This window comes from Enoplosus armatus, chromosome 6 (genome assembly GCF_043641665.1).
Source record: "Enoplosus armatus isolate fEnoArm2 chromosome 6, fEnoArm2.hap1, whole genome shotgun sequence".
NCBI lineage: Eukaryota > Metazoa > Chordata > Actinopteri > Centrarchiformes > Enoplosidae > Enoplosus > Enoplosus armatus.
This window is the reverse complement of record NC_092185.1, coordinates 3,726,637-3,745,514: the sequence shown is the minus strand read 5'-3', so window position 1 is coordinate 3,745,514 and position 18,878 is coordinate 3,726,637. Positions and strand designations below refer to the sequence as shown.

The following is an 18,878-nucleotide window of genomic DNA, read 5'->3' as shown; positions in this document are numbered from 1 at the left end:
GACGCCAGGCAGGACTTTTGTTTACAATGGGGCCCTGAGGTGGGCAAAGGCAGAAAAATGGCCTCACACATTAACAGGTCCAACAGAAAACAGGGGGAATAATATGTGAAGATTGTAGTAAAATTATTGATACTGATAATATTGATTTATTATGTTGTAATCACGATGTTGTAATTTTTTTAGTCTAATAGATAAAGATTGCAGACGAGACCGTGGACATTTTCCTCAGACACACTGTAGTTTTGGAAACACTATTTCAAAACCCTTTGACACATTTAATTCCAAACTTGGACCTCCAGCTTTTGAACGAAAGAGACAAAACACGTGCTCTTTTTTTCAGGTTGATCGATAGGGACACATCTCATAACGGCATTTTTTTTAACGTTCTGTTTCATCTGATGCTTCGCAGCATACGGCTTGTTACATCCACAGATAACGGTCACTCTGTGTGGCCAAAAAATGGGAACTTCAGTTAGCATGTATGAAAATGTTCCAAAATAGACGCTGTTCTGGAAATGACAGTCATCATGGTGTCACTCACTCAGGCTGTCTCGGTGCAGCGATGCAGCAAACCGGAGGTTTCTGGGATCACTGGTTTCCAAAAGACATCCTTCATGTAAAATTCCACAACTGTCGAGGCACTGAATTTTGCACGCTCCCCAAAAGTGACATTTCAACCTATAAAGTCATCATCAGGCAAACCAATCCATGTGAAGAAAAGGCCTGCTTTCTCCTCCCATGCATCTGTACTCAACTGCGATGTGCAAACTATCCACTTTGCAGCACTTTCCAGTGTTTTTGGATCACCAGGGACTAAAAGTAAGGATAACGCGATTTTGACTTATTGTCAAAATAAAATGTGTTTCTCAAGAGTCCCCGAACTTTAACCGTTAGCTGGCTTTCCACACAGAAGAAAACTATAGTGTCCATGTAGAGATACTGACCTGTGATGGAATGCAGTCTTTACATTATTCATGCTCACAACATGTAATTTACATTTCAGATTTTACGCTTACTTCATGAACATTTTTGAGCCCGTGTTGAGAAAGTCTTTCCCAGGGAAGAAGTGGGAAAGATCTTCCTCAATCCTCAACTTTGTTTTATTTGTTGACCACAAACTTCAACCATCCGAAACAGCTCACAGATCACAGCGCAATATTTTTCTTTCTTTTTCTTTGACCCCTTCACGGCTGTCAGAAGGATATTCTGTTATTCTGTTAAAATAAGATCTTATTGTTTCATGAAAATCTTAAATGGTGTCTTGAAGTCTGTGTCTGTCCTCCAGCCAGCCTTGAGTTAAATTTTGCCCTTTCGCACACCTACTCTCCTGACCCCCCTTCAATTCTTCTCTTGATTAACCACCTTCCTCTCTTTTTTCTATTTCCTTTACCTCCCTGCACACACACACACACACACACACACGGTCCACTCTAACAGCTAAATAATCTGTTTGTGTGTGTTCTCCAGGCTTCTCCCACAGAGGAACAATGCAGCTCCCGGCCTCTCAGCGCCACTAAATTACCAGAACTGTATGAAACCTGGCTGGGTGAATGATGATCCGGCATCCTCCGTCTCCTCTGCCTCCAATAAGGGACTAAAATATCATCTCTGAGAACACAGTTGGGGATGATTTTTCATTACTGCTTGACACAGCGCACTTCTTGCCTTGCATGAATCAACACATTTTCCTCCTCTTCTTCTCGGAGATCGGGGATTTATGCGATTCAAAACATACAGGAAGAATGACGGACTGCTGAGTTCGATGTTCGGGGGCCAAAAGACACTATTTCTGCTCTGTCTGAGAACTTCTTTGATTCCACTTCTGCTAAACGACAACAGCACATTCTTCAGATGAGCTTTCCAGAGTTGCCCTGCAAATCCACATTTCGGTCAGACTGACACAGTAGCTAAAGTTACAGCCTGCAGATCAAAGGGAATTCGATAGGTCAACTCCTTAATACATTCTTACATTAACAAATAGAGATGAGATATTAAGAGAGAATACTTTTCACATGGGAACGTTTCTAAAATTATTCAATAAGGCCAATTTCTGTGGTATGTAGATAACAGATGGGTCGTTTTTCCATTGATGATTGATGTTATATCCATGCAGCTCTTATCCTAGGTGTTTCATAAAAGCTTCTGACACATGAGATACATTACACCATATAAACCCAGCCTTGTCATGCTTGGCTTCCACTTTCCGCATGAAACATACAGTAAAACAGTCCCACTGGACTCACACTTTTCTACCTGACTTTTATTTGTTTAAATACTGAGGTCACGTCGATATTTGTGACATCTGCTGTGAGGATGCTGTGGCAGGGACCCTCGTGATGGTTATTACTGGCTGCTTGTAATGTAAGCGAGGCAGGATTGTAAGCTTAATCTACAATCGCACTTATATTAAGATGCCCAGAAGCACCAATTGAATTCTTTGTATTTGTATTATCAGATAATCCGATTTGTTTTGTCTTCATTTATCCAGCGCACGGCTTCACAACCATTTCTTTGCTTTGTAGGTTGCTTTTATATCAACAGTGTTACGGACGCTGGGTGGCGGTGTGGTTGAGGGGGTTGGGGTATAACTACTGAAATAAGGGTTTGGCTGTAATTAAGACTAAGTCATTTTACCTCCCCTACCTCCTGCGAAGAGACTCTCACTCTTTCGACGTTTTTTTCCCACTCATATAGCAAGCTAGTTGCCTTGTATCCTGTGAGCGATGAGGAAAGATCCAGCACAAAGACTGCTCCAAGTTCAAGGTAATTTCCGCACTAAATTGCCAAGTAAAGTTGCAGAATTGTTACTCATCTTTTTCTGCTGAGTCGTATAACTTCCTCACGGCCCAATAGCAAATGCTCCGTAGCCCAAAGGCGGTCCACGGCCCGGGGGTTGGGAACCAGCAGATTGAATTTGAGGTTTCAGTGCCTTAAAAGGATCAGTGCACCCAGAAAAGCTCATACTTTCCTGCTTATATTGGTGGTATCTAGCCATGCAGATAGTTTGGATTCATTCGTCCAGGTTTTGAGACATACGTCTCTGATATTTCTGCCTTCAGCACAATAAATTGGGGAAACGTGTCCTCGCTACTCTGAATAATCCACTGTCCTCACTGTGAGAGGACTTCATAAGGAAAACTTCGAGGTAGAAAGTAGTCCCATGACACGCTGCTGTTGATTTTTTGACAGTAAACCACGAACAAAACTCCATTCGCCTCCATTGTATTCAAAAATCTCAAAACCTGGACAACCTGAATGGTTAGACATCACCAAGGGTATGTGAGAAAGTATGTTTTTGGCCATTTGAGTGAACCCAAACTTTTCATTTTAGGGAGTTTACATTCACATCAGGTGAACGGTGTCTTTATTGCAGTGCTTTTTATCTATTGTCCCCAAGGGTGAAAAAGGCTGTATGTATAATGTGGATGAATATGGATGTCAACAGCCCCAAACACCCTGTCTTAATACTTTCTGACTGTAACGAAATGACAAATGAAACGGGGTAATAATCACCATGCTTTGCTTTTTCAGCCTGGATATTATTCACTCAGAACATTATTTTAGAGCATTAATGTCTTTCTGAGGTGAGATCAATCTCCCATCTGACAGCTAAGCGGAGCAATCAGTCGTATTTACTAAAGCAGCTGCCATTCCTACATGTGCTCTTCATTATAGAGGCACATGAATGTAAAAAGGCGGGGGGGGGGGGGATTTATTGTTGAGGCTGCTTCAGAGAGTTAGCACCAATCATCTACTTGCATGACTTTATTAGCATTAGCGTTTCCCTCTCCCATTGATTACTGCAGTCAAAGGGGGGCTTAAAAGTACAGCTGTTCTGCTGTGCACAGCCATAACAGCTTCACTGAAAACGTCAGAATAGTTGGCCCTTCATGCTCCTAAGGAGGACTACATTTGATTTGCACATAAGCTTAAAGATACAAACTGACATTTTTCAAAGTTATTCAGCCAAATCTCTTTTATTTTTTTCCCAGAATTCCTGCTTCCTAGCAGTCTGGTATAATCAAATCCATCCACCGGTGCAGACACTTGGCAGAATCTTCACAGTGAAGATTTCACTGCGAGCAGAAATTGCCAAAAACAGCTCTTCAGGCCTTCTCGTTACCATTTAAAGCATACTGCCTTCACGACTGCAAGTGGCTCTCTCTGCTTCTCCTTTTTTTCCAATCTGAGAAGCGATTTTCTATCTTGGAGACAGATTGAACTGTGGGGGCTCATACATGAGGTAAGGCAGGGAAACAGCAGCTGGAGAGCTGCAGCCCAACAGCAGCCGTTGAGCAGCAGCCAGATAACCTCAGGTTGTAAACAGCACTGGCCTGCGCCTCAGCAGCGAGGCAGCTTATCAACCGAGGGTCAACACAAGGTCTGAACACGCGGGCCTCCTCATCTCAGCACGGCCCCGGACGGGATGAGATCACTGGCAGGCGTTGTGCTGGCAGAAACGCCATAGTAGATCTCAGATCAGAGCCAGATGAAGAAAACCAAACAAATACAACTGCAGAGCGACGGCGACAGTGGAATCTGAAATGCAGCGACGTGGAAGAAAATGTTCTTCACAGGGAATCTGCTTTTTATTGCTCAGCTGCACGGTCTTTCATATGTGTCCCTTTTCACCAAGTGACACAGAAAAGCAAATGTAATATTCCAGCAGCTTTGCATAGAAACCGACAGAGCTAAATATATTCGTGAAATCCCATGGAAACACAAACAGCCAAAACCTCATCAAAAAAACAGACGTGGTTTTTATAGAAGCAGATCTTTATGAAGTCACCATAAAATATTTCACTGCATGTCGTGACAGCTTGCAGGTGGCAGCCATTCGTGCGCTTCAGAGTCTCCATACTGCATGACGAAGCAAGCGAAAGACAAATCAGCATTGCCTCTGTCCTCAGAGAGCTGACCACGAGTGCAACAATGCATCACTGTGATGCTTTTTCACACTCCACAAACTTCTCCTGGAAGTTGGCATCTGGCTTTGCAGTGTTGCTCAACCTCCTTTTCACACACTTGTACACATATATCAAAGATCTTCGGGGATCCTGCTCTGAATAATTTTGCTGCATCTGCTTGCTCTCACTTACTGAGCCGCCAGGCCCGAAGCCAGAATTGTAAATGATCAGGACTGGAGGAGCTCAGTGTACTGACTTCATGATGAGGGCGCATTTCCATGTTTTACTTTGAAAAATGTGCAGGCTGGAAGGTGTGTGATGCAACCTCACAATAACAATGGTTTCTTGACCTGAAAGCAAACTGGTAATCACTTTCCCCAAAACAATAAAAACAACAATTTAGTCAGGTTTGCAAACCTAACAAAAACTAATTCTTTCTTCCCATAAAACTAAAAATAGCCACTAGCTGCTGCATTTTAAAGTTATTTTTAAGACTTTCTTGTCTCTCCTTAAACCAAAACACTCTTGGCAGAGTCCAGCTGCTGACAGAGTCAGTTAGTTTACCCGTAAAACGCATCATTCAGTTCCCAGAAAAGCTACTCAGCCCTCTCAGGTGTGAGCTTGCCTTCCTCATGCAATATGATTCAAGCCAGGATCACCGATGAGGAGGATAAGATCAAAGTCTGCAAAAGACAATGTCTGCGGTGTCCCAGGGATTGACTAGATAGCTTCTCTGTTTGTGGTGCATTGTTTGGGAGCGCAGCAGGGTGATAAGAGCTATACAAGAGAGATGGGGACGAGGGTGTCTTCTCTATTTGCCTCCATTACTTGAGTACACAGTCAGGCACAATCCTTTGCTTGCATTGTGTGGGGATTACTGATTGAATGGAATTGGGGGGGATTAGTCCTCATCCGAGGTGAGACCCTCCCCTGGAATGACATGTTGTCCACTTCCATTGGGCTAAAAAATGTAGGTTACTTGTTTGATATCTGTGTATTTAGAAAGTATGTTGAAATGGTTGACAGAGGGAGAGCAGATTGCTCACATCAGAAGAGACTTAAAGGGTCAGTTCTTACTTACCTGTGGTGGTACAAAGCCATGCAGATGGTTTTGGTTCTCTTTGTGTCTGAGATTTTTGCTTAAAAATCCCATAAAATTACAATTAAACATGCATCTCCAGTATGAGCTGGCCATGTTTCTTTGTGGTATCGAGCAGGTCATCAGCCAGACCATGTACACCATCTGCACACTGCATTTTTCATCTACTCCTTACTTCAAGTACTGAGTCTTGAGAAATATGGAGATGAGGTTTAATGTGCCGTCCCAACGTCTGTGGCCGCGGGCCTGCCGGGACCATTTGCTGCTCTAGTGGCCTTTCGATTAGGAGCGTTTCAAAGGGCCGGACTCAGACCTTATGACAAAGCTTGAAGGATCCACAGCCAAGGAAATGAGAGTAATGGGGTCAAGGTGAGGCCGCTGCTCAGGACAGCAGCAGGAGAAAAGGAGATTGCTTTTGGTCCCTCATTTAAAGCGTGGGGGCTGACAGATAAGCATCCACTCGCCTTATTTCAGTAGAGAGCAGGATATCACCATGTGGTGAAATAGAAGAGTAGGAGGCATGCCACTGATTAGGAAATAGCTCGGGGGCCTTGACTCATAAGCTCAGCGGAGCAAAGCTCCTCCATATTTGACACTAAACAAGTGTATCACGAATGGCTTCTGGCACTGCTGGCAAACGCCTCCATGCTGGTAAGGAAAGCATTTAAGAAATCCAATCAGAGCTGAGTCTGTCAGCAGGATGATATTTGAGGAAAGTATCTCATTTGCAAGACGGTGTCAAAACAAAAAGATGACAAGACTCAATGATCACCAAGGCACTGCGTGTAATTGGCTGGAGTCTTTTATCCATCAGCCAACCACAGCGAAGGATAGATTTCAAAATTTACCAGCTATTTTTGAAAAGTGTGCAGTAAAGTTGCAACTGATGACATGAGGCCTAATTGACATTGTTAAATTGCTGGTTTTGTCCCACTAACATCCAAAAAGATATTCAATTGACAATGACATGAAACGGAGAAAAGCAGCAAAATGTCACATTTGAGAAACTGAACAAGCAACAACCGAGAAGAGAAGAGAAGAGAAAAAACAACTGATGATGATGATGGTTGTGGTTGGTTGGTGGTTGGATGGTTCTTTCTCTGACAGGGTGGAGGTTAGCACTAAAAACCTTATCAGCCGTGGCCTAAATTTAACAGTATTTGGCTGATGGTGGCTGGTGGTAATTTCCCACCCTGCTTATTGGAAGACAGCTTGCAGGCACCGGCGGTTTGCATATTTACTACTCTACTCTACTTATCTAGGGAACAAAGATAAGATGTGCATACAAAAGCCCATGCAAAAGGATTTACACATGCTTCCAGCTTTCTAGCAAAACAAGAAACCAAACTCCTGGACTAATCATTAACTCTGAGTGAATGTGAAATCATGTAGAAAATCGTCCAGGAAATGCCTGCAGACACGAACGGGCTCACATTGACCCAATACTGCCGAGGTGGACGGGTAGTGTTGAAATAAAGTTGCTGCAATCCATGCATGGCAGTTTCATCTTCTACCATCAAACTATTATGCAATCTGTTATTCTGTAAGGTGATCATTAGTAAAAAAAATCAATGGGAATTAATGATCTATTGTCACACGAATCAACATGTGGCTTGTCACGGTTGGCACAGCTTCAGGTGAGGCTATTTCAAGGGCTTCTGTATCATTACATTACACTGGATAAGATGCGTGTTTTTAGCCTGATGTGCTGTGCAGCTGTATGTGGGTGCTGACCGAGCCTCTCGTCACGCAGAAGGACCTGCCTGGACACGGCTGCCAGGTGATGCATCGGCCCACCTGAGGGTGGAGGGGCGGAGGGCACACAGCTGGCAGCTCTCACTGAAAACACATCGCCATGATGGCCAGTCAGGGCACAAGACTGTTCTCCATGATGTTATGACATATGAACAGTAGCTCGCACCGGCCTGAACCTTGTTTTGAACTCACTGATATGGCTGATTGTTGCACTGAAGCTGCCAGTTACTGTATTTTTATTTTGAACTTCTTTTGTTGCTTTTTTCAACAGTAAAACTCTCAGATGAAACCTGGAAATTAACACTGAAATTAGTATTTTAGGGCTGCAACTTTATTTATTATTGAATAATCAGTTGATTACTTTCTCAATTAATCAATTGTTTAGTTAAAAACCTGAAGATACACATTTGAGAGGCTGGAATCAGTGGACATTTTTATGTCTGATAAATTTCCAGTCGATGGACTAATAGATTAATTGACTAATTTTTAAATTAAATTTGCTGATATATATATTTCCTGATCTGACACCTAAAAAAACAGCTTGACCCGTAAACAACTTGTCTTACTCTGCTGTGTGAAGATCTGTGTGACAGTGTGTGTTTTGAGAGGGATGCAGGTCATCAAAACACAGCAGATCTAATCTCATTTTCATTACAAACACACACACAATCTTCTTCATCAGAACAAACGAGGCTTATGAGGAGTAAAATGAGAAGGACAGGACAGGACAAGAACGTAGTATTTTCATTCTTTTGCTGATTCCCGTACGCTGCTGAGAGCACCACTGGGTTCTGCACCCGCCTTAGCGATGGCATGGACAGGCTCGGGCATGTGGGACACAATCTGTGACATCTGTGGTGAAAAACCTCTATGCTAATTTTCATCATTTTCATGTTTATGTTCATCTTACTTTAGGAGGGATTAGCTTCTTGTGTGGCATGGCACGGACATAAAATGTGACACATGATTTCCCCATCACACGGAAAACAAAACCTTTACATCCATCAACAACTGCGTCTGATCCCGAGTCTGGAAATGAGGGAATCTTACTATAGCACTCAACAACAGACTTCTATATATCAAGATTTATATTCTTTATTAAGTCTCTAAGCGTTTTTGAAAAGTTCATATGTGAGTTTGTTTTCTCTTCCATCCACAGTCTTTACATATTTACACTTTGTTGTGTACTTTGATTACTAAATATTGTTATTATGTTCCTCCATAATGTAAATCTACCACAGTTACTTCTGTCTACTCTGTGTGTTGTATGTCTGTCTGTCCTAGAAATGAAATGGAAAATATCTTGAGAGCTTAATCCACCACAGTGAGTTAAAAACAGCAGTAAATGGTAATGCATTTTCTGGCTGCCAATAACATAAAAATCTCATTATTATCATTCATCTTATACATCTGCTTTCCAGCAGCAAAAGAAGTAACTCCAGAGTATTACTTCTAGATGATGGTATTGTTGTGTGTACCAGCTCCAGTAAAGCCCACTGTTCTGTACATCTGGCTCATGCAGAGGGAGAGTTCAAGCGAACAAATACCAGCTTAGTGATGGCATGAGCAGGCTCGGGCATGCGGGGCTAAAAACAGAGATCCACAACAGAACCCATTGAATCAGCAGCATTACTGAGAGGTTCACAGTATTAAGTCCATCCATTGTCAGGCTGCTGCCGATCTCATCGTTTGCCACTGGAAAACTACAATGAAGGCATGAAATATCAGAGACACTTAAACTGATGCTAAACTGTTATTACAGCACATCACAGTAGGACATATAGATTTTAAGGCTTTTGACGTCTGCAGTGTTTTAGCTGTAAGGCATCTGGTGCAAACTTTAACATGTCTGAGAAAGTAAATAGTACATTTTATATGATAGTTTCAGACTAGCAGAGTAGGCTAAATGTTTCTACATACTTCCTATGTGGTGTTTTCTTCATATGATAGCTTTATATTTGGTAGTTTTATGTTTTTATCATGCTCTTCTTCCTCCTTTCTCTTTCTGTAAAGTTCTTTGTAACTGTTGTTTTGAAAAGTGCAACGTTAATAAAGTTTACTCACTTAGTATGCCACAGAAAGCTACATTTGGAGACAGATGCAGCTATTTCCAGAGGTGTTTTTGAGGCTTTTCTAAGTTGAGTTTCAAGGTCTTCAAGGAAAGACAAGTAAAGTCAAATTCCAAGTCAAGATGCAGGTACCTGAATTCTGACCATTAAAAAGGAAATTTTTAGCCCCTTTCAATGCATCCTGCCTGGTTGTGTAAGGCCTACATGGTACTCTATTATTGTTTGGGATTTTTTGGGTCAAAACTTGAGACTTGATTCATGCTGTACAAAGCCTCTCTTGTCCTTGCAAACCCTCTGCTGCACGCTCAACTCTACATTATTTTACACTGTGTTGTGTGTAAATGTCATATGTGCAAATAAAATGAAATCCTACCTTATAGGATATCTTGAAAGTGACATAACTGGATCTTTATTCTTTTTCATAATCAGAAATTATTAGGAATTCCTTAACAGAATAACATAAAATCAATGGGCCTCTGCGGCTGCTCGTATGGCACTTTTTCAAGACAGCATTTAAAGCTTGCTCATTAAAACAGACGGGCTAATTAAAATGACTGTCGGTCAAAAGCATCTCCCAGCTGGAATTATATTACACACACTATAATCAATCAGGCCAAAGATTCAATTTAAAAGCAATCAGCATTTGGTGGGTTTTCTCGAATCAATAGTAATCCGATGATAATTTTGACCCGTGGCTGTTCTTTATTTTTAGTCTCAAATGTTCCTGCTCCCTCAATAGACTTATGGGAATGGGTGCCAGGCGTGTTGGGGGCGCTCCAAATCCCTGCCATGGCTCGGCACACTACATTACCCAGCAAAATGGCCTTACATGTCTTTTTTTTAAAGCAATACTGTCAGGGAACAGCACATTCTGGGGGTCGGATCAATAGTTTAAAGAGTGCTTTTGATATGAGAGGTGGAGAGCCACTGAAATGGCAAGAAAAATGTGGTTAATTACATTAAATCTTTACTCAATGTTTGGAAAATAATGAGTTAAAAGTATCACACTGGCTCAAAAATGTGTAGTGTGTGCACCAAGAGTAGTGCTTACTCATTTCTGTGTGGCCTTTGTAAATATTAGAATGGACTCACTATCAGTTCAACTGTTTAATATCATTCCTCCTTTTGCTCAAAACAACTGAGTCAACTGAAGCCTTTTTGATAGGAACTGCTGCTATATTCTAAACTGTACCTAGAAGAGTAGCATAATAAAAAAAAAAAACGTCCTAAAGCAAAGTAATCAGTAGTTATACTCAACGTCTCTCGGTGAAGAATAGTAATTATTTCTTCATGTAACTAAGAGCAGCCTGAAGACAGAAATGGCCCCGCAGAAACAAGAACGGCAGATCTGCTCCATCACTTAGACAGCCCAAAAGAGAGCCACTCATCATTACAACATTTATCATATCTTTCTGCCTAAACCGGAGTTAAGAGGCACGTCTGAGCTGACAACCACCACTTAAAAACTTCAAACTTGCTCTTACGCTCAGCTTTAAACCTCCTCCAGATCCCTATTGGGAGTTTTCCCTCCAGAAATACACAGTTTGGTGCAGCAAACGACAAAAATAACCTCCTCTGTGCTAAAATATGCCTCCTCTGAGTGTTTACACCTTTTATGAATTTATGGCCACGCTTATCTCTCCCAAACCTCATGATAACAGAGAGTCTACCCGCCATATGCCACTGAATACAACTCATAAATCTATTAAGCAGTGCTATGATTAGATCATTCAACTACAGGCTTACAGCACGAGCATCAGATGGGCAGTTGTTCAATGGTCTTTTGTCGTTACAGCTTGTTTCTTAACCTGGCAGCTGAGGACAAGTGGATTCAAGACTGTCAGCAATAAAAGAGGAATAGGAAAACGAGATAAAAGCTCTTTTGGCTGCAGCGATTCAGCACTTGACCTGCTGCGTCTGCGTGTTTCAAACTCAAACAACTTTTGAAACAGCAGATTTTTGTGCCATTTGTCTCTGCAGAGAGAAAAAAAAAAGTTAATGTTCTGGTTTTGAGTGTGTGTGTGTGTGTGTGTGTTTGAGTTGGGGAGACTAAAAAGGGGATGACTGAGTGAGGAAAGTATTGCAGCAGCAAAAGAATGAAGTCAGCATCATTTAATTTCAACCTTTAAATCAAATTGTTTGCCAGACATATGAAAACTAAGGACTCTGTGATAGTTGTACAGCACAGAGATGCTCCTGTACCTCTCGCAAAACTGATGTCATGCCTCACGTCGACCCCGTAATCAAGTGAGTCAAGAGGAAAGAATGTCTACACTCTCACTCGGAGCGATCGAAACAATAGTTTTCATACCGCCAGTCACTGTCAAGAGGTGGAAACAGACAATTACTGTTTGGGGTTTCAGGAAAGGAAGGTTTTTCTCAGCGTTCATCACTTGGTACAATACAACTCTTGTTAAATGGAAGCCAGAGTAGCATGAGGTGTTAGCTGTTTGATTTCTAACAGGATCATTTTTGCTTTGATCCTGTGCACAGTAGCTCAACAGGCTCTGTGAGTTTACAGCTGAGGACTGCTTCTGACTTTTTGCACAAACTTTGTTCAGTGTCGAGCATTACATCAGACAAACGGACTTTTCACATCTGCTCACCAGAGACGCAAAAGAGCCAGGAGATCTGTCAGAAGGTCTCCAAATGCTGAACTCTTTTCAACTTATTTCTACATCAAGCTCCATGACAAAGATGTGTCCAAAATCTAGCCACATTGAAATATGTTGAGTTGGAAAAGGTTTCTCCTGGGTTGCGTCACTAGGCTCTAAATTGCATCACAGAATTTTGTCAAACAGAAGACTTTTGTGATCATATCAGGATATGATTCTTCAGAGAGTCGATAAAAGATCATACCAAATTATCACCCATGAACCCAGATAAAAAGGGCTCTTTGGTGTTCCTGAAGCGGCTTCCACTTTCCCACAGGTGCTGGTAAGAGGTGGGGTGGGGTCGAGGGGAGCCGGGAAGAGGCCTCGCCAGAGCGGCCGGCTGCCACAGCGGGTCAGGGGATCATCTTCCGCCCAGCTGCTGATGCCCTGTTATCCCCGAGCCATTCATCACGGCTCGCTGAGAGTCAGATATGCGCTGCCCCCGAACCCCCCCCCCCCCCCCCCCCCCCACCACCAGCTCCCAGCATTCCTCACTTTCCCCCGTGGATCTCCGCCGCTGATAGCTGTCAGGGCCGTGCTGATGTACCCAAACACCCACCCACCATGTATTTGCATGTATTTGCAAAGCTGGTTTGAATCTGTTTTAAGAGCTTTGAACCACACGTCACTCTTCATGTCCGTCTGATCTCTTCACTGCAGCCTTTGTCTTGTCCTGTCACTACATACAGTTCTGAACTTAAAGGACAAATCCTGTACACGTTACACTTTTGCCAACCAATCTGCAACGCATGCTGTGAAGTTTTAGATGCTTATCATCTTTCCATGCAGCGTTCGGTTTCCATCATTTTCTGTGCAGAATGAAAATCATTGACTAGACGGATTTAAAGGGTTACCTCTTTAAATCTGACGTTAGCTTCTAACAATGATGTAACTGACAAAAGTTAAAGGTACCCTCTGTTGTTTTTGACCCCTAGTGGCACTATGGAGCAATATTTTGTTTGCACAGATCCCCGTTTATTTTGTATCTGGAGCTCTAGTTACACGTAAATGTAAATATTTTTATGAAATGCATTCAACGTGCGTGTTAGGTTTCAAGGACACAAAATGATGAGACTGAATGTAAACACAAGTGTGTGTCCGAGAGATAAAGAAGAAAACTCAACAGGGGACATTAATGCAGGCTTGATTATTCCACTTAAAGTTTCAATAGTTGAAAAATGAATGGAAACCAATGAATGCCTGGAATTAATTAAAATGATTAGCTGGGATGTAAAGTGTATATAGTTTATAGTACATGTTGTAACCAATCTGAGATGTTTTTTTCATCCACAGCGCTACGGTGCACGGTTGTGGTTTGCTGCCAAGCAACAGCAGCAATAAATGTTCCTACAATGAAGACGCATGCAGCGATGTTCCAACTAGTTCATAATACAACAAAATAGCCTGCATAGAAGCACACGCCCAGTGTTTTGACAGAAGTCTTCCCCAGGAGCGTGCTCGGTGTTTGCACACGAACTCTGGAATCACTCCTGTACGTGCTTGCCCTTTGACAACTTATTCAGAGACTGAGGTACTGGCTGACTGGTGATATACAGTACTGACTGATGCTGAGGTTGAGTAAAGAGGAAGTCAGAGGGGGCAGACCCTTTGGCTGGGTGGTCGGCAGTTAACTTCATGTCATTATTGATCAGGTGATTCAACCAATTGATTCAATCAATGGTGATGGATTGGAGGTGAGTTAACACAGGCAAGGTAACAACTGGCTTGCAGAAGCATGAGGGTACAATGTGTATGAATTGAAGCAATGACAACAGATGACCAGTGAAAGTCATCTGGAACTGTAGTCCCTATTTATACATATGTATAAAATGTATAGAACAACATTAAAATCATCACCATTCAGTATTCCAAACAATAATTATATTATCCAACAATAACAGTTTGAAGTCTTCAACTCAAATACATCAGCAGACACTTGGTATCCTCCCTGGCGACGCTCTGCATGATCAGCTGGACTGGGGTCAGGTGACTGACTCAACCAGTCAAGACCTTTTCACTGTTCTTGTCTGTATGTTTAGGATCATTGTCCTGATACTTGGCTAAGAGTCCCACACTGTTCGCCAAATATGTGTGTAAACAGCCCTCAAATTAAAGCTGAGAGTCGACTCTTTAACCTCAAAGTCATCGTTTCATGTCAAATCCAATGTGCTGCAGCTCAGAGCCAAAACAATGACGAATGTGCCACTTTAAGGAAGTGAGCCCTCAAACACACTATAATCAAGAATTTGTTTCTTTGCATGTGCGTGTGACGCAGACCCGCATGTATGCTCTTAACCAGAGGGGTCAGCGGTCAGCAGGGACAAGTCAGGAGCAGGTCATGCTTCAACGTCTTGCTCAAGGACACTTGAAGACAATGACACAAGGACAGAGATCCAGTAGACACACTGGCTGCCTGAACCTGAGACCACCCAGTTAGTGAGACAGTCTCTCCAGCCAGCAAGCTAACCTGCCTGCAGTGAACAAACAGCCGAGGCCTATAACTCTAAAAGATAAAAACCAAGCCACGCATATACAACAGAGGCTTATTTTATGTGTCTATAAGAGACATCGTAAAACCACATCATGGCGATGCTCAAACTTAGATGCTGATCTTTCGTCTTTTGGATTCAATCAACATCACGGGATAAAAAGTTATGACTTGAATGTCTAAAATACCGTTGTTGAGCAACACATTTAGCAATTTACTGCTGGATTTGGCATCAGCTTCCTTGTGCAGAAAAAAACTACAAATAAATGAATATTTGACCTGGAATTCATTATAAATAAAACATTTGTTTTTTTAAACCTACCAAGTTTGTGCAGGCTGTACACTTTTAACTGAGCTCCTTCAAGAGAAATCTCTCAGTTGACTAATGAAATGTGTAAAAATGTACATATTAATACAGCATTAGCCATTGTAGAGGTTGCCTTGACACATAGCTGCAGAACTGATATAATTTGGACTAATTACTTCTGTTTTAATTAAAAGGACACGCTGGGAACTTATCAGTGTGCAACAAGTTTAAACCAATCTGGTCCTATTTTTGAAGGATTTGGATTTGGAGGACAAATGTCTTTCCATCTTTCTTAAATAAAGTCATGGCTTTAAAAATTCATTGTGCTTTTTTGACTGTTGAGAAAAGAGCAATATTTGCATTTCCCTCCAAAAAATACAAATGCAAAGTAGGAGTTGTACAATGGCTTCCTCTACACAGTGACCCCAGCCCCCTCCCAGGTCTTACCACATTGTAGCAGGACTTCTTGTCTGATCCAGTGAAGTGATACGGGTCTACTGTGTTGCACCGCTGCATGTACATCTTGAACATGTTGTTGATGTGTTTCAGGGACATGATGCAGACGGCTGAGTTAGCGGTCGGCTCCGGAGAGTTCGGCTTTCCCCGGGCAAAGGCGGCGAAGAGCACGTCGTCGCCCTCCTCCACTTTCAGCTGCTTCTGCAGCTCAACGTCAGTGCCCACCTTGGTGACATGGGCTGCCTGGAGGATGTTGAATACTTTCACATCTTCCGTGGAGCGTCGTCGCCTTTTATCTGTGCTGATGCATTCAAGGGGCATCTCCACGTAACGGCGGATCACGGGGTCCGAGGAGCACATGCGCACTATGCGGGTGTGGTAGGCCTGGGAGTCCCTGTTCACCCGCTGCACTGTGAGGAAGTAGGTGAAAGGTCCACTGTGGAAGGAGTAAACATATCGCAGGTAGTAGTTTCCACGTAGAGATGGAATCAGGTCCATGTATGAGCGGTCGGAGAAGAAAGTGAATCCGTTTTGGCTTGTCTTCATCTTCCGCAGAGAGATGGTATGGGGGTGTGTTGCACTGCTTGATATGTTTCCGAAGCCTGGGATCTCAGAGTTCCCAACAAAAAACTTGATGACGTTGCTCTCCACATTGAGCACCTGAGAGCCTGAAGGGCTGACCACAACATCCGAGTTGCTGGGTTGACCTTTGCCTTGCCTCACCTTGTCACCGAAGCAGTAGACCTGTTCGTCTACGGTTTTCGGGCTGATGTCGTCATCCAGGACGTGACGGCGGCAGACACCGTTGTCTGCCGAGCCGCAGCTGTACAACCCCTTATCGTAAATGTTCTCCACCACCAAGGCAATGTTGTGGTTGTCCACCCTGCCGCCGCGGCTCGTGCTGCTCGGTTTTTGGCCGCAGGTCTCGTTGGCGAGCAGCGGCCCCGTGTGGTACTCCGACAGCTTCGTGAGGTTCAGGGCCAAGGCGTAGATTCTGTTTACAGCCCCGACGTAGATGATCCCGTCCAGCGTCACCATGTTCTGGATGGGGAAGTCTGCAGTGAACGTTGGGAGCTTGTAGGAGACTGAGAGGTTGAGCTTGTTGGTCTCGGGTGATTTATCACACTGGCCCTGCGCGCTGGGACACAAAGCCCACAGCAGCATGATGCCATGAAGCGAGTGGAGATTCATCCTGTTCCAGAAATAAGAGACATGAGAAATGAGTTGGTAAAACATCCCTGCAGCAACACAAAGAACTCAAAATCATTCATCATAGATATCTTTGAATAGGTGGCCTCAATTGTTTGGAGCTGAATGTGTGAAAAAAGGGGCAGTCTGTGCTGAGGAGAAACAAGGGGGCCATCGAAATCCCTTTTTAGACTCATAAATGGAACAGTGTCAGGGTATAAAACCAGGGTTTACTCACTTCACCACAAGCAGTGAAACCATTCATACTGAAGTAACTGGAGGCTTTATGGTGACACAGAGCTCTAATATCAGCCTTCTAATCATCATCTCCTTCTGACTCCACTGACCTTAGACAAGCCAGCATGTGAGACCTGGGTGAGCACTTCTGTGGTGCTCAGCTCTGCTCCCCAGTGACCACAGCGAAAGGCAAAGCAGTGAATCACCCAGAGAGCAGGCCGCTCTGCAGCGCGATGCAACCACGGGCCTAAGTTTAGACAGCAAGGGCCCAAGGGAGCGGAGATAAACTCAATTAAAACAAAAGAGGCTGGAGGGAGAAGGCAAGGAGGGGGGATCCTCCAAAATGATAAATAACCCTAGCAACTAAGTGGTAATCCACTGGGAGATGCATTTAGAGGTGGGAGGGGTGGAGAGAGAGCACCAGAGAATTTGCCAAATGCGCACTTGCATGCTCTCTATCTGGATGTGGTTTTAACACGATCCCCAGATGTAAACCAAAACAAGGCAATAACATCCAGAACAGCAGGTTCGTTTCTGCACGCATGCCCACAGTGATGCATAAAGTATCTCAGATTCCCTGCGTGCACATTTTGACTGAATCATGACTGATGTCTCACTGTTAAAAGCTCTTCTTTTCTTTTTTTTAGAGCAAGTCTGAGGGAGAAAGCTCAGTTTTTCATATTATCGGGAGGTTTAAATACGGACAGATCTAACAGGTGCTTGTAGTCAAACTCCTGTGAAAGTTAAGAGCAGAAAACATCACTAATAAGTGCCAAAGACATAATATAAGAGTGTGAGGCAACACCGAAGGAGGATCATCGCGATTTAGTAGAAAATGGAGATGAAAAAGGACCCAAAACACACGTTTAGATTGTTATAGAATATTACACAGAATAAGAGCCAGTTTTCTTTTCTTTAGCATGGTGAGATGAGTATCGTCTTGTTTTGGTTGTAATTTATGAGTAACACGTTATTGCGCACCTGCACCAAACACAATACATTTACAGCCTCATCGCACGGCTGCTTTCTTCAAAGGACAAAAGGCGGTGGGAAAACAGTGACAATATTTTCATTTTCAGAGGAAAGTGACTCATGGCGAAAGGTCTCAGAAAACACAAATGGGAAGTTGGTGAAATGGTGTTAGGAGCCAGAAAAAACATTTCAAAACAGGCGGTGATATCCAGAGGAGGAGGAGGAGGAGAGGGTCAGGAGTTTCGGGGTCAGGGTCTCTGCGTTTTTACGCGTGAAAATACAATTCGAGTAAAATGATAAAAGAGCAAAGTAAAGAAACTGGGAGAAGATGTGTCGATAACAAACTCACCTGTTAGCGAGCAGCAGTGCTGTACGTTGCTTTGATTCAAATCATATTCCGCTGGTCTCTCCAAGAGCGGGACTTCTAGACTTTCCAAAGTCAGAACTGATCGCTGTAGATTTTCTCTTCGCCTCTCCGAAAATAAAAACTCCCAGAAAAAGTGGTCAGATGTTTTTTTCTCAGTCTGACTTCGCTTGTTTTCCAGCAGTTAAACTCGAGTTCGTCGCTCTCCAGCTGAAACCTGTGAGGCTCAACACTGACTGACGGACTGCATCCCGCAGGAACACGCTGCCGCCGCTGCTGCCGCCGCCGCTGCTGCCGCTCTCACGTCGCAGCTCCGTGGCGCGTAAAGCTCCGCCCCTTTCTCTCCAAACCCGGTGACGCGTCCAGGTGCCGCTGCGGCTCC

At 43.3% G+C, this 18,878-nt stretch overlaps 1 protein-coding gene across 1 annotated transcript in view; it reads right to left on the bottom strand.

Annotated features, from left to right (window-relative positions):
- Positions 1–16,926, bottom strand: part of met (MET proto-oncogene, receptor tyrosine kinase) — a 56,807-nt gene extending 39,881 nt beyond the window's left edge. The window contains exon 1 of the mRNA XM_070907339.1: positions 15,727–16,926. Coding sequence (XP_070763440.1) covers positions 15,727–16,926 — 1,200 coding nt within the window. The remainder of the gene's footprint in view (positions 1–15,726) is intronic.
- Between the last annotated feature and the right edge of the window lie 1,952 nt (positions 16,927–18,878).